Source organism: Anomaloglossus baeobatrachus, chromosome 6, assembly GCF_048569485.1.
Source record: "Anomaloglossus baeobatrachus isolate aAnoBae1 chromosome 6, aAnoBae1.hap1, whole genome shotgun sequence".
Classification (NCBI taxonomy): Eukaryota; Metazoa; Chordata; class Amphibia; order Anura; family Aromobatidae; genus Anomaloglossus; species Anomaloglossus baeobatrachus.
Genome location: NC_134358.1, coordinates 167,331,145 through 167,347,655, shown reverse-complemented (window position 1 = coordinate 167,347,655; position 16,511 = coordinate 167,331,145). Strand labels below are relative to the sequence as shown.

The following is a 16,511-nucleotide window of genomic DNA, read 5'->3' as shown; positions in this document are numbered from 1 at the left end:
ATATACATATATATATATACTGTGTGTATATATATATATATATATATATATAGATAGGTAGATATATTGTGCTGGCCATACTCACTCTACTTCCTCCATGAGGTAACAGCAGGCCTACTTTTTACTTAAAAACGTCAGCCGGTTTATCATACAGCACATAAACTGCACTCACAAGCCTTCCTATGGCTGCACAGGACACAGACACGGTATACAGTCCTTTTAAGTCGTGGTACGAACTCACAGGTTCGGATACCACTTCTCAACAGGAATGTCTAAGTGGAGGTACTTCCCTCTCTACTCAATGACACCGGTCAGTACAAATAAACCCTCTCTCTGAGGTTCCTTCTGGAGGTGTCACAGACCTCCACACACAGACCATGTGGCAAACAAACAGTCTCCATTTTAACAGATGAGACACACCCATGGGTACAGGTATGTGAATAGCCAGACTCACCCATCTCTCTAGCTATCCTTAAAACCTTTCCCTGGTACACCCTAAAAAGACTAGTGGCACTATAAATACCAGAATGGACATCCATGTTTACATCACATCTATGATACCTAACAGCCACCATACAGTTCACATCATAAATGAGTACAACCCCTTAAAAAGTATGTTTATAATTAATATCTCACTGAATACAAGAACAATTTCCAAAAATTTGACAAGACTGAGTTGAATAAAACATTTTTCAACCCATAATATAAAGTAAGGTTAAAGGGAACCTGTCACTATGAAAATATGGTCCAATCTGTAGGCACCATCTTATACAATAGTTAAAGCAGACAGCTTTCTTGCATAAGGGTGCATACAAACAGAGTTGTCAATCACTGATAGGACCGCCCACTGGACCACAAATCCCAGGAAGAACAGACAAATGATGAAAACACAGATAATCCAGAATGTTTACTCACAAAACTATATATCAATTTACTCAACTACCCCTATAACATGACACTTGCAGATTGGAAAGCTTTTCCACAGGTTTCCTTTAATAAAATAATTTTCAGTACAAAATCTTCCATTTTACTGAAATTAGTTGATGCAGAAATAAATACACCCCACATCAAAAACTTCTTCATATAGTATTTTGTACAACCTCCATGCTTTAGAAGGGCAGCATTAAGTCTTCTAGGCATGACATTTAGAAATTGGCGACAAATTGCAACATCTTTTTCTTTTTTATAAGAATTATTCTTTTAGAGCCTGGATTGCTGGATGGAGAGTGATGCTCAACTTGTCTCTTCTGAATTCCTCATAGTTGTTCGATTAAGTTCAGATCAGGAGATATACTTGGCCACTGAATTACTTTCAACCTGTTCTTCAGAAATACAACAGTGGCCTTAGATGTGTGTTTTGGATCATTGTCATGTTGGAAAAGTGCAAGTCTACCAAGAGAATGGAGTAATAGCAGCATCTTCCTTTTTTTTTTAATATAAATCAGGACATCTGTGAATTCATGGTCCCATCAATGAAATGTAGGTCCCTGACAGCAGCAGCACTCATACAGCCCCAGATAAGGACACCACCACCATCATGTTTCACTGTAGGCACTGTGCATTTAGAAAAACGTATGGTTCTTATATTGAAACATGGTGGTTGCACTGCTTATGCATAAAGATTAGGAAGCACTGATGGTGCTTCATCCTCAAGACCCAATGATCATGTGATTGCTGGATCCTAAGGGTACATTCCCATGATCTGTCTTAGGGTACGGTTCCACTCGTGCATAGCTTCCGATGCGAGCGCATCGGAAGCGATGTGCATCAGCCGAGGGTCATGCAACTGTGATGCGATCATGATCTTGCAATCGCATCACAGCTGCAGAGAAGAGGGCGCACTTTCTCCCCATCTCCTCCCCGTCCTGTCTCTGAGTACATTGCACTGCAGTCGAATGACATGCAAGTGCAGTGCGATGTTTCATGTGCTAACATAGACGTCTATGGGTGGGGTGAGCCGAGACTCGCTGCCAAACACAGCATGCTGCGATTCATTTCGCATGCCACTATACCATGAAAAATCAATAGCAGATGGACACTGACCCGTAGCTTTTAGAGCAATCCAAAGTTTTATCGGATTGCACTCATCCGTGCACTCAGTTTTCTTTGCAGATTTTCCCCATAAACTTGCATTAGATAAATCCACAGGTAAAACACACTTTCGTTTTTGGTTAGTTTATGAGGCGGAAATGCACCAAAATCACATGTTATCAGCAGCTAATGACGTCAATAAAAGGATGTTTCATAAATAAAACAGCTTTATTTAGAGGATGACACACCAGAGACAAAAATGTACCGTATTTTTCGCTTTATAAGACGCACTTTTGTTCCCCCAAATTTTGGGGGAAAGTAGGGGGTGCGTCTTATAATCCGAATATACGGGGGGGGGGTGTATATATATATATATATATATATATATATACACAGAGTCCAGTGGAGGTGCAGGCAGCTCTGGAGCGGTGCTGGGGACTGCTTGGGCTGGGAGCGGCAGCGTTTGATCTCCTGCTCTCCCGCTCATATAATATGCACAGCCGCTGTCCATCAGAAGCGTGGTGCTGAAACTGCATCGCGCTGATGGGCTGAGGGAGCTGTGCATATTATCTGCCTGTGCTTACCTTTGATTGCACAGGATCTCCCCTCCCCCTGTGTTAGATATAGCCTCCCGTGCTGCTGCCCATAGTAAAATAATAAACTCTTTACTCACCTCCTCCAGCATCTGGCGTCTCCCTCCTGCTGGCTGTGATTAGGCACACAGATTTCACTCTGCCGTGCCGATCACATGACCTCCACTAGAACTAGGAAGTAGGAAGTGCAGGAGACAGGAGGAGTTCAACCCCGAGGAGGGAGACACGAGACAGGACTGTGCTGCAGAAGGTAAGGAAAGAGTTTATTTTACTAAAAGCAGCAACATGGGGGCGATATGCCACAGAGGCTGATGTGGCCTTGTCTGCCTGCCACAGAGGCTGATGTGGCCCTGTCTGCCTGCCACAGAGGCTGATGTGGCCCTGTCTGCCTGCCACAGTGGCCCTGTCTGCCTGCCACAGTGGCCCTGTCTGCCTGCCACAGTGGGCCTGTCTGCCTGCCACAGTGGCCCTGTCTGCCTGCCACAGTGGCCCTGTCTGCCTGCCACAGTGGCCCTGTCTGCCAGCCATAGAGGATGTGTGCCAGCCATAGGGGAAATGTGGCATCACTGGGGGACGTGTTCAATATAAGGTGGCCATATCCAGATTAAGGGGGCTAATTTTAGGATGAGGGGGCTATGAGGGACATATACCCTATATTATTTGTTAGACGGACGCTGGCATTATAAGACGGACCCCATTTATTAAAAAATTCTCTATTCCTTCACCAAATTTGGGGGTGCGTCTTATAATCAGGTGCGTCTTATAAAGCGAAAAATACGGTAATTGTCAAAAACACAATAAAAAAACGCAGTGTCAAAAACACACACAAAAAAAGGCAATGAAAAGACGCAAGTAAACTAAGGTGCGGAGATCCTGATCGTTGGAAAGTAGTCTTATCCAGTCCATTCTACTATGCAGCCAGGTAGCTGAATTTCCCCCATAACCTGGGTTAATATACTGTACGTGCCCGAGTTACAGGGGAAATCACTAAAAAGAATGTAATAACATGTTAGAATGCCCCCAGATACAGCTAATCACTGTTTTTAGCTCTACCCCTGTAAAAAATATATGCAATATATAACAATAATATCTATATAAATGGTTAAAAAAAGATTTAGAATGAGAAAATGTGAATAGGTTTGTAACTTCCTATTTTTCCTTACATTTTCCCATGATATCAACAAAACAAAAGAAATATAAAATTGAAATAAAAATTAAACCCCATGTACCACAAAAAAAGAGACAAAAACTGTTTGAATATTTGACCGGGAACATTTTTGGGAGCCATTAAAATCGTATGTGTGATAAATTCAGAAAATGGGCCTGGGATGGCTTGGCTCTGAACTGGTTAACTTGCAATTGACTCTGATCTATTAGGAGGAGACTAGCTGTCATGGTGTCTCCTATGCACAAAACTGCAATGAGAAGGAGATTCCTGTTCTTGTTTCCTTAGCACGCAGCGAGAAGTGTATGATCAGAGTGTATGGTGAGTTCTGGAGAGGTGGCTCATAAAAGGAGACTAAAGACTTTTCTGATAAGATGTATTGCAGTGTCTTATATTTGCCTGTACAAATTATGTAAAGTTTGTTGAAAATAAAGTTCCCATTTAATAGTGAATCCATTCCTGGTTCTGTGCAGGTATACAGAACAATATATGCCAACCATAAATCAAATTTTTATTTTAAAACCTAATTTCATGTGTGGTCAAGTTTTTTTTTGGGGAATTTTGATTTAGTGATAAAATGTCTAGTGGTTTACAGAAGTCACTAATGTGAAAACGCACTAGTTCTGTGAATAATGGATAAAGTACATTATGAAAATGAAAGCTGTGAAATTATTTTTATTTTGGTTTAGATGCTTGACGCAAACCAAAGATGGGACGTAAATGAAGCTATTTCCTGGGTAAAAGAATTAGCTGCATTCAAACCTCTATGGATTGAGGAGCCTACATCCCCTGATGATATACTGGGTCATGGAACAATTTCAAAGGTACAGATATATAAACTGTTAATTAATGAATTTTATGTTATTGACTGTCCTCTTTTCAGAAATTAAAGGGGTTCCCCATCTTTCATGTTGCTATAATGTGTGATCAAGCTATTGTAAGAGTGTGAAAAGAGAAGAAATAGCCTCATTGAGATTTTGTATTGCTGCATTTTCCATATATATATATATATACGATGTTTAATTCAATTGTTTGATGTGCGATTAATTCCCCTCTATACACATTTGTTGGGAAATTCAAAGTAACATTGTAGATGCAAGACACAGGTAGCCAGCCCTGAAGATGGGAGGAGTTTTGTGGGTAAGAAGACAGCTACTTCCTGGTTAGAGCAATCAGTAGTGAAGTATAGAAAGTGAAGCTAGTGCCAGGGTGTGCGACAGACTAGGACACTTACTGGAAGTAAGCGCAAAGATTTTCTGAGGTAGACAGTGCTCTAAATCTACTGGATAAAATGGCAGTCTAGATCTTAATAGGGTCAGAGATCCTTGAACCCAAGAAGTGTAACAGGTAAGGAATAGGTACAGCCTGGACCCCAATGAGGTAAAACTGTGGGTTCTTGGGTAACCTATGACAGAACAAGCAAAGTGAGGCTACAAGACAATGTGTAGGCTAGACCTTGGTGTCTTTGGGAAGAAATACTGGATTTTCCAGGCTGGGGTACTGGTACCACAAAAAGGTGGATGTGGTCAGTGAAAGACAACTAAAATGAATGGATTATTTAAGTCAAGCATGCCCCGTATTACTGAAATGTCACTAACGAGTGACCATTATGCCTATTCCTCTGTGTGAAACATATATACAGTTAGGTCCAGAAATATTTGGACAGTGACACAATTTTCGCGAGTTGGGCTCTGCATGCCACCACATTGGATTTGAAATGAAACCTCTACAACAGAATTCAAGTGCAGATTGTAACGTTTAATTTGAAGGTTTGAACAAAAATATCTGATAGAAATTGTAGGAATTGTACACATTTCTTTACAAACACTCCACATTTTAGGAGGTCAAAAGTAATTGGACAAATAAACCAAACCCAAACAAAATATTTTTATTTTCAATATTTTGTTGCGAATCCTTTGGAGGCAATCACTGCCTTAAGTCTGGAACCCATGGACATCACCAAACGCTGGGTTTCCTCCTTCTTAATGCTTTGCCAGGCCTTTACAGCCGCAGCCTTCAGGTCTTGCTTGTTTGTGGGTCTTTCCGTCTTAAGTCTGGATTTGAGCAAGTGAAATGCATGCTCAATTGGGTTAAGATCTGGTGATTGACTTGGCCATTGCAGAATGTTCCACTTTTTTGCACTCATGAACTCCTGGGTAGCTTTGGCTGTATGCTTGGGGTCATTGTCCATCTGTACTATGAAGCGCCGTCCGATCAACTTTGCGGCATTTGGCTGAATCTGGGCTGAAAGTATATCCCGGTACACTTCAGAATTCATCCGGCTACTCTTGTCTGCTGTTATGTCATCAATAAACACAAGTGACCCAGTGCCATTGAAAGCTATGCATGCCCATGCCATCACGTTGCCTCCACCATGTTTTACAGAGGATGTGGTGTGCCTTGGATCATGTGCCGTTCCCTTTCTTCTCCAAACTTTTTTCTTCCCATCATTCTGGTACAGGTTGATCTTTGTCTCATCTGTCCATAGAATACTTTTCCAGAACTGAGCTGGCTTCATGAGGTGTTTTTCAGCAAATTTAACTCTGGCCTGTCTATTTTTGGAATTGATGAATGGTTTGCATCTAGATGTGAACCCTTTGTATTTACTTTCATGGAGTCTTCTCTTTACTGTTGACTTAGAGACAGATACACCTACTTCACTGAGAGTGTTCTGGACTTCAGTTGATGTTGTGAACGGGTTCTTCTTCACCAAAGAAAGTATGCGGCGATCATCCACCACTGTTGTCATCCGTGGATGCCCAGGCCTTTTTGAGTTCCCAAGCTCACCAGTCAATTCCTGTTTTCTCAGAATGTACCCGACTGTTGATTTTGCTACTCCAAGCATGTCTGCTATCTCTCTGATGGATTTTTTCTTTTTTTTCAGCCTCAGGATGTTCTGCTTCACCTCAATTGAGAGTTCCTTAGACCGCATGTTGTCTGGTCACAGAAACAGCTTCCAAATGCAAAACCACACACCTGTAATCAACCCCAGACCTTTTAACTACTTCATTGATTACAGGTTAACGAGGGAGACGCCTTCAGAGTTAATTGCAGCCCTTAGAGTCCCTTGTCCAATTACTTTTGGTCCCTTTAAAAAGAGGAGGCTATGCATTACAGAGCTATGATTCCTAAACCCTTTCTCCGATTTGGATGTGAAAACTCTCATATTGCAGCTGGGAGTGTGCACTTTCAGCCCATATTATATATATAATTGTATTTCTGAACATGTTTTTGTAAACAGCTAAAATAACAAAACTTGTGTCACTGTCCAAATATTTCTGGACCTAACTGTATATATATATATATATATATATATATATATATATATATATATTTACGGTACAGACCAAAAGTTTGGACACACCTTCTCATTCAAAGAGTTTTCTTTGACTCTGAAAATTGTAGATTCACATTGAAGGCATCAAAACTATGAATTAAAACATGTGGAATGAAATACTTAAAAAAGTGTGAAACAACTGAAAATATGTCTTATATTTTAGGTTCTTCAAAGTAGCCACCTTTTGCTTTCATTACTACTTTGTACACTCTTGGCATTCTCTTGATGAGCTTCAAGAGGTAGTCACCGGAAATGGTTTTCCAACAGTCTTGAGTTCCCAGAGATGCTTAGCACTTGTTGGCCCTTTTGCCTTCACTCTGCGGTCCAGCTCACCCCAAACCATCTGGATTGGGTTCAGGTCTGGTGACTGTGGAGACCAGGTAATCTGGTGTAGCACCCCATCACTCTCCTTCTTAGTCAAATAGCTCTTACACAGCCTGGAGCTGTGTTTGGGGTCATTGTGTAAGGGGTGGGCAGACCCCTTACAAAGGAGTGTAGTTCTTTTCTGATGTTATTTAATAAAAATGTTTTTAATGTATGTACATTGTGTTAGGGTTTTCCCCAATGGCCGGGTGGGACGGCTGTCTCATAGAAACAAGTGGTAGGAGGAGCCGGCAAGTTAAAGGGGAGGGAGAGAAAAGATGTTGAGAAAAAGTGGGAGTAAGAAGGCAGTTGAGTCCGGGACGGGAGAGAAGAAACAGAGCAGGGGCAGAGTGTGGGAGCTGGATGAATAGGGAAGCCGGAGAGAAACGGAGCGGGCGGAACCTCAAAGTGCGAAGCAGTACCGGTGTGGGTCCGGTCTGTGGGTAGCCGTAGTGGGAGCCAGGTGAAGAGGATTAGCCGGGCACATCCCCACTGGAGGAGACGTCAGGACAGGTTTTCCCCCAGCCAAAGAAGTGTAAAGTCATCTATTACTGTCGGGTGTGTGAAGAAGTTGTGATCAATAAAATGCCTTCTGATTTCACTGAATCACGCCTGAAGAGTGTTTGTACGTCGGACGACATATGCACCACCACACTCTGCCCCACCAAGTCATCTCCTGTCCCAAAAGTGACGGCGGTACCAGGGGTAAGCCTAACCGAAGAGGCCACGACTACAAGCCCCGAGGCACCCCTGGCACCCCGTTACAATTGTCCTGTTGAAAAATAAATGATGGTCCAACTAAACGCAAACCGGATGGAATAGCACACCGCTGCAAGATGCTGTGATAGCAATGCTGGTTCTGTATGCCTTCAATTTTGAATAAATCCCAATCAGTGTCACCAGCAAAGCACCCCCAGACCATCACACCTCCTCCTCCATGCTTTACAGTGGAAACCAGGCATATAGAGTCCATCCGTTCACCTTTTCTACAAAGACATGGTGGTTGGATCCAAAGATCTCAAATTTGGACTCATCGGACCAAAGCACAGATTTCCATTGGTCTATTGGCAATTCCTTGTGTTCTTTAGCCCAAACAAGTCTCTTCTGCTTCTTGCTTGTCCTTAGCAGTGGTTTCCTAGCAGCTATTTTACCATGAAGGCCTGCTGCACAAAGTCTCCTCTTAACAGTTGTTCTAGAGATGAGGTGTGTCCAAACTTTTGGTCTGTACTGTGTATATATATATTTTTTTATTTTTTGTTTGTTTTAACAGTTACACCAGTAAAAAATGCTTTATTTTGAGGGTAAGCAGCCTAAGCAGGAGACGTCTTAAAAGAATAAGATCACATACACTCAGAGGAAAACTTTTTCAACAGGACACCTCAACCTGTGTGACCCCACTATGATCGATGAGGGACAAACCTCAGCATCCTCCATCGAACCATCGAACCTTGTAATGAAGGGGCACAACATTGGATCTCCTTTCACCTTTTCACTCACTAATGCCGCTCACATGAATAAGGTCTTTGCTCCAGAAACATTAGCACCCTTTTGTTTGTTACGATAGATATCGCTATCCCATTTTTCTTTTCTGAGGCTCTAATATCTAGTTTGTTTTTGGTATTTTCCAGTCCTGGTCATGTGATTGACAATAGGAGCACGCACGTGCATGGGCCATGTTGGAATTATACTGTTAAATCAATGTTGGGTTTGTACTTGGAAAGAGGTTAATGTAAAATGAAATATGGTTCAATATTTAATTTATACGTTTACTAATGTATAAATAATATAATCTGATTTTCATCCAGAAAAATGGATGACTTTTCATCTGCATTATCATCCGTATGCAATCTACATAGTATCTGGATTTTTTTTTTTACATCAGCAGTAATTTATAAGACCAAATACATTTTCCTAGGTTAAAGAATTGAAATATATCCGTAAAAATAGGATGCGACGCGGTTGATCCATTTATGAGTCAATTATTTTTACAGACTCAGACTTGTATTGGTAATTTTCATCCGAGCGCAGGCTGCGATTTTTTTTTTTTGTCATGGACATTCAGTCCTTGGAAAAAAAAAAAAAGGCAAACAGCCCAATTATTATTATTATCGCACCATCAATTCCATGGCGCTTTACATGTGAAAGGGGTATACAAAATAGGGACAAATTCCAAGTGCTGTCAATTTTTTTCAGACAGCACTTGGCCCAATAATACGGTCGCGTAAACAAAGCCTAAATTTGAGACAACTAAGTCGTCAAGGTCTTCAGTACGACTGATGAATAGGACAAAGCTGTCGACCTTGTAACTCTTGCGTACAAACAATATACAGTACTGTGATAACTAATCATTATGTGGTCAATATAGCTAAATATGCTTCAAGTTGATGTTGTTTTCTCTTTAGGCTTTAGCACCACTGGGAATCGGCGTGGCCACAGGAGAACAAGTGAGTGCTGCTGCCCATATCAAAGGGGCTGCCATGTGACAGCTGCCATGAAAGTGTTTATAGTTTATGAGATTACTGGAATCTGAGAGGTTAACAGCTGCAGCCTTACTGACCCTTGACCAGAGGGACTAGATTAAAGCCAGACAAACAGGAGTCTATGCTTCTTCTTGAAATAATTAATAGCACTGGTAACATGGCAAGCTGACAAGTCTATCAGTATGTACACCCCCTACTGGCTGGATATTCACATGGAGAAGTATCTTCCAAAAGAAAAGCCTCATATTTCAGTAATTGGAAAGATACTGATCACATACTGCATATACAGTATATAGCTCTTATATTAAAAGTAACCGTTCATAGCCACTTATCTTCTTACCAGACTGTCTTATGTATACAATGTGGAAAATAAATCTAATTTATTCATGCCATCATTAGCAAGAATTAGAGGAAAGATAGAATGGAGTGTGACTGTAGTAAACTGAATAGGGTTTGTTTGTAGTCAGTAACCAGGCAAAATCATAGAAGCATATGTGAGCTGAAGACACTAATGAGATTGTATTTTAATTTTGTTCTATTTTAGATACATTGGAGCTAATGGTTCAAAAAACTGAAATGCCTTCAAATACCATTAAAACAAATTAATGGAGTGTTCCCATGTTGATTCTTCAGGAGCGCACTGCTCCCTCCTCTGGTTCCGGCTTCTTAGGCTAGTTTCACACTTGCGTTCATCGCAATCCGCCACTATGGAAAATAGCGCAGTCCGTTAACGGCTTGCGCTATTTCCCATAGACTAGTATTGATGATGCACTGCAACGCAAGTGTCTGCGTTGCATCCGCCAGCCGACGCCGAGTCGTTATTTTGACTGAGTGCCGGGCGGAGGGAACGCAGCATGTAGTGTTTTTGCGGTAGTCAAAACAACGCACTTTGGCGGATTCCATTGGGATCCGTTAAGAGGCATAATGAATGTCTATGGTGCTGGATTCTGTCGCCATGCGTTTGGCGACAGATTCCAGCGCAGGATTCCATCACGTTCTACTGAGCATGCTCAGCATGTCCTGCAGAACGTTCTAAATCGTTTAAAATCACTCCTGGTCTCTCTCTCTCTTTCTGTCGGTCAGTCTCTCTCTGTTGGTTGGTCGGTCTCTCTTACCCCCTCTCTCATACTCACCAATCACCGGCGCGGCGCTGCACAGCTGTCACACAGCTCTGGCGGCTTCTCCTGCTTTTGAAAATGCCGGCCGCTCATTATTCCATCTCGTATTCACTGCTTCCCCCACCCACTGGAGCCTATGATTGGTTGCAGTCAGACGCGCCCGCATGCTGAGTGACAGCTGTCTCACTGCAACCAATCACACCCGCCGGTGGGCGGGTCTATATCATGCAGTACTATAAATAAATAAAAAACGCCGTGCGGTCCCCCCAAATTTTGACACCAGCCAAGATAAAGCCACACGGCTGAAGGCTGGTATTCTCAGGATGGGGAGGCCCACATTATGAGGAGCCCCCCAGCCTAAAAATATCAGCCAGCAACCACCCAGAATTGCGGCATCCATTAGATGCGACAGTCCTGAGACTCTATCCGGCTCATCCCGAATTGCCCTGGTGTGGTGGCAATCGAGGTAATAAAGAGTTAATGGCAGCCCATAGTTGCCACTAAGTTCTAGGTTAATCATGGCAGACGTCTATGAGACACCCCAATGACTAACCTGTAAGTTAAAGTAAATAAACACATACACCCGGAAAAATCCTTTATTATGAATAAAAGACAAAAAAAAACCCTCTTTCACCACTTTATTAATCCCCAAATACCCCTCCAGGTCCGTAATCCACACGAGATCCCACGACGCTTACAGCTCTGCTATATCAGAAGTTGACAGGAGCGGCCGTAGAACACTGCCACTCTCTGTGACCTCCATGCAGAAAATGAAGTGAATCGCGCTGTCAGTGAGGACGTGACTGAGGTAGTGCCGGTGTGTGCAGTGAGGTTGGGGCGGTAGTTCCGGGGTGTGCAGTGATGATGGGGTCAGTAGTTCCGGTGTGTGCAGTGATGATGATGGGGCGGTAGTGCCGGTGTGTGCAGTGATGATGGGGGTGGTAGTGCCGGTGTGTGCAGTGATGATGGGGGCGGTAGTGCCGGTGTGTGTGGTGATGATGGGGGCGGTAGTGCTGTGTGTGCAGTGATGATGATGGGGGAGGTAGTGCCGGTGTGTGCGATAATGATGGGGGCTCTCTCTCTCTCGGCCAAAGAAAACTAACGCAACGGGTTATTTCACAGGAATCCGTTGCCTTTATTATCACACTATTTACAACGCATCAGTCATATGCGTCACACAATGCACTGTGACGGATGCCGCACAACGCAAGTGTGAAATTAGCCTAAGATGTGGTGTGCTCCTGAAGAATGAGAGGTAGTGCACATAATCAGGGTTAGGGGCTGTCCGTATGCTGCAGTTTTGTGTAAAAGTCACACAAAATCACTTTCTGGACAAAAATCGCACCTTGTGCCAGAAAACGCATATGAAGTGGCCATTTTTTGTTTGTTTTTGTGCCATAGGTTTTTTAATAAAATAGTGATGGACAACTCACAGATACCGGAGATTGGCGGGTCGAATTGGGTTTAAAAAGAAATCCCGTTAAGGCCCGAAATTGATCCCTGGTATCTGGCTGGACACCGGTGCCCATAAGTCAATAGGTGAGAAGTATGCAAGGCACTACCAAGATGATTTGAAGAAAAAATTTATTCATGTGCGTAACAAGCGTACGTTTATTCATGTGCGTAGCAGCCCCCATACAGCGGTGGATTCCGCGTCTGACAGCCCACACAGCGTGTTCCCTCACACATGTGCTACTGAGGAAGGTCCACATAGGACCGAAAACGTTTTTGTTACGCACATGAATAAATTTTTTCTTCAAATCATCTTGGGAGTGCCTTGTATACTTCTCACTGTTTGGCTTTGGAACCTGAAGTGCACCCCAATATCTCCGACGCATATATAGGAAGTGCCATTCTCTTCTTGCCATAAGTCAATAGGTATCCGGCTCTTAAAAATGGTGGTAGAAGGGATAGGGAGATTGAAGCAGGCATGCTATACTTACCGAGTCTCTGGTGCGGCTGTTACACTGCTTCTGTGGCAGCTCATTCTACTTCCAAGGCCACTCATAAACCTCCTCCACATGCACTGCTTTCCCCACCGCTGTCTGATTGGTTGCAGACGCGCCCCTAGCATGTGAGACAGCTCCTGAGTGCTTGCGATCACAGACCCTGTTTGCGAGTTTAGATCATGCTGAATAAAAAAAAAAAGTTGGCAAAGGATTCCCCCCATATTAAGATACCCAGCACAGATAAAGCATATGGCTACAGGCTGCAGCCCCCAGCTGTGCGCTTATCTTGGCTGTATATCAAAATAAGAACTGCATGTGTTGTTGTTTTTTTTAATTATTTAAATACATTTTAAAAACCAGTGTGTGGTCCCCCTAATTTTGATGCTAAGCCATGATAAGATAGTAGATGCTCTGTGTAGTAAGGCACTGTAAGGCCGGGGCCACACGGGGACTACTGCAATCCTCGCATGACACTCAGCTCGCGCTGGCAGCACAGCAGGAGCCGAGTGTCATGCAAGTGTCACTGCGACTGAGGTCCGATCATGCGATCGTACCTCAGCTGCGGGTGACGGGACGGCACTGAGGAGGGAGAACAAGTGCTGAGGGGGTGCAGGCCAGTGCTGAGGAGGGAGGGATTTATTTCCCTCTCTCCTCCGTAGCCGGCTATTGCTATTCTCGCCCTGCACTCGCGGTACACCGGTGTACCGCGAGTGGAGTGCGATCTTTCTCTCGCCCCATAGACTTGAATGGGTGCGAGAGAAATAGAATCGTATTACGCTCGCAGCATGCTGCGATCGTTTTCTCGGTCCAATTGGGGCCGAGAAAATAATCGCTCATGGGTGCTGACACATAGGCTAATATGCGATGTTTTAGGACATTCCACTCAGTCCAATTTTCATGCCGTGTCTTAGGCCTAATGCCATTTATCTGCAGATTAACCCTATATTTACAGATAAATAACATTTTCAAAGGTGACAGGTTCCCTTTATGAACTTGAGACAATTCTTTTAAATTACAGGCATATTTCATGATTTGTAAAATATTTAAAATCTTTTATGGTGAAGTCATAGGGTGAACTCCCATGTTGAAGATTTTGTTGCAGAAAATTCTGCATCTGTAAGTCATTTTTTTCATCTGAATAGGGCTGCTTCAGTTAATGGAAACGTTCTGCAATACAGTATACTCTATAGAATATACCTTGCAAAGGGTGAACATACCCTTAATGTTTTTACCATAACTACCATTTAGCGATACTAATTCTCTGCATTTTTCTTTGCCCAGTGCCACAACAGAGTCATGTTTAAACAGTTCCTACAAGCCCACGCCCTCCAGTATCTCCAGATCGACAGCTGCAGATTGGGGAGTGTGAATGAAAACCTTTCTGTTCTGCTCATGGCCAAGAAATTCAATAGTAAGACTATAATTATAATCCAGAAGCACAACTGCTACAGGGCATCATACAGCTGAACGTTCAGTTCTGATATGAAGTCTTTTCACCAATATCTTACCATTCCTTGCTGTTGAAGATTTATGCTGGATCTATATAATTTTCTTTTGTTAGTTCAATTAAAAAGGGCCATGGTTGTGCTGATAAATTCTAGAGTATTTTCCTCCCCGCTTCACACAGACATAGAGCTAGGCATGCATTTGTATTACAGTTAAAAACACTCAGAACTTTATGAAAAATTTCTGACCTTTTTGCAAAGTGGTAATTGGTTGTTCAGTTTTTACCGTTAAACATTTTTTTTTTTTACAGGTTTAACCTGTAAAAAAAATTCCACATCACAAAACTTTAGCAAATCATCTCAACCTCTTCACGACCGGCAGATTTTGCGCTTTCCGTTTTTTTTTTTGCTATCTTCTTCCGAGAGCCGTAACTTTAATATTATTATTATTTATTATTATAGCGCCATTTATTCCATGGCGCTTTACAAGTGAGAGAGGGTATACGTACAACAATCATTAACAGTACAAGACAGACTGGTATAGGAGGAGAGAGGACCCTGCCCGCGAGGGCTCACAGTCTACAGGGAATGGGTGATGGTACAATAGGTGAGGACAGAGCTGGTTGCGCAGTGGTCTACTGGACTGAGGGCTATTGTAGGTTGTAGGCTTGTTGGAAAAGGTGGGTCTTGAGGTTCCTCTTGAAGCTTTCCACGGTAGTGGAGAGTCTGATGTGTTCAGTCAATATGGTCATATGAGGGCTCACTTTTTGCAGATCAAGTTGTACTTTTAAATGAAATCATGAGTTTTACCATTTAGTGTACTGGGAAATGGCAAAAAAATTCCAAATGCAGAAAAATAGCAAAAAAAGTGCGATTGCACGATTGCTTTTGAGATTTTATTCACTGTGTTCACTATATGTCGCTGTGTGATGTGTCGGTATGATGCCTCAGGTCGGTGCGTGGTCGTAGACACCAAACATGTATAGGTTTACTTTTATTTAAGGGGTTAAAACAAATCAGAAGTTTGTCCAAAGAAAGTGGTGCACGTTTTGTGCCATTTTCCGCGACCCGTAGCGTTCTCATTTTTCAGGATCTGGGGCTCAGTGACTACTTATTTTTTACGTCTCAAGCTGACGTTTTTAAAAAGGTACCATATTTGCGCAGATGCTTTGTTTTGATCGCCTGTTATTACATTTGCGCAAAATTTTTGGCGACCAAAAAATTAAATTTTGGCGCTTGGAATTTTTTTGCCGCTACGCCATTTACCGATCAGATTATTTTTTTTTTATATTTTGATCGGGCATTTCTGTATGTGGCTATACCAAATGTGTGTATACTTTTTTAACTCTTTAATCTTCAATGGGTTGAAAGGGGGGTGATTTGAACTTTTAGGTTTTATTTTAATTTTTCAAAACTTTTTTTTTTTTTAATAAACCCCCTAGGGGGCATTATGGATCAGCAGTCTGATCGCTTGTGCCTTTCTTACGATCAGAGCACTGCCGCTCAAATCGGGAGAAAAACAGCTCTCCTATTACATAGGGCAGTGTGCCGGGTGTAAGAGAAAGTGAATCATGATAGCTACAGGAGTCATCACATGACCCTGTGCTACCATGACGACCATTGGATCCAGATGATCACATCATGTGACTTCCGGTGTCAGGCTGTGAGTAAAGTTTAAGCGCGATCGGTATAATAATGGCGCTGCCACATATTGACAGTGCCATTTAAGGGGTTAAAAGTCACAGGCAGAACACTATTCCACTCGTGCCTGGCACGCACACGTCAGCTGTACAAATCAGCTGAAATGTGCGCTGATCACCATAGGCGGCTTGCAGCAGCCCGTGGGAATTAACACTATGACCGCTAGGCCGTAATATTACCGTCCGTCGTCGTTAAGGGGTTAAAACCTATGTAAAAATCATTCACCAAACTTGAGGCTCCGAAGAAATTTAGGGTTTGAGATATCCTGCAGGTTGTAATCCATCTCGTCTATTATCATTTATTTATCAACCTTCTACATGAAACTTATA

At 42.6% G+C, this 16,511-nt stretch overlaps 1 protein-coding gene across 2 annotated transcripts in view; it reads left to right on the top strand.

The window, feature by feature from the left end:
* The window catches only part of ENOSF1 (enolase superfamily member 1), a 125,911-nt gene that overhangs the window by 89,897 nt on the left and 19,503 nt on the right, over positions 1-16,511 (top strand). For both annotated transcript variants that reach the window (XM_075314478.1, XM_075314477.1), the window contains 3 exons: positions 4,479-4,613; positions 9,892-9,933; positions 14,318-14,447. In XM_075314478.1, coding sequence (XP_075170593.1) covers positions 4,479-4,613; positions 9,892-9,933; positions 14,318-14,447 — 307 coding nt within the window. The remainder of the gene's footprint in view (positions 1-4,478; positions 4,614-9,891; positions 9,934-14,317; positions 14,448-16,511) is intronic.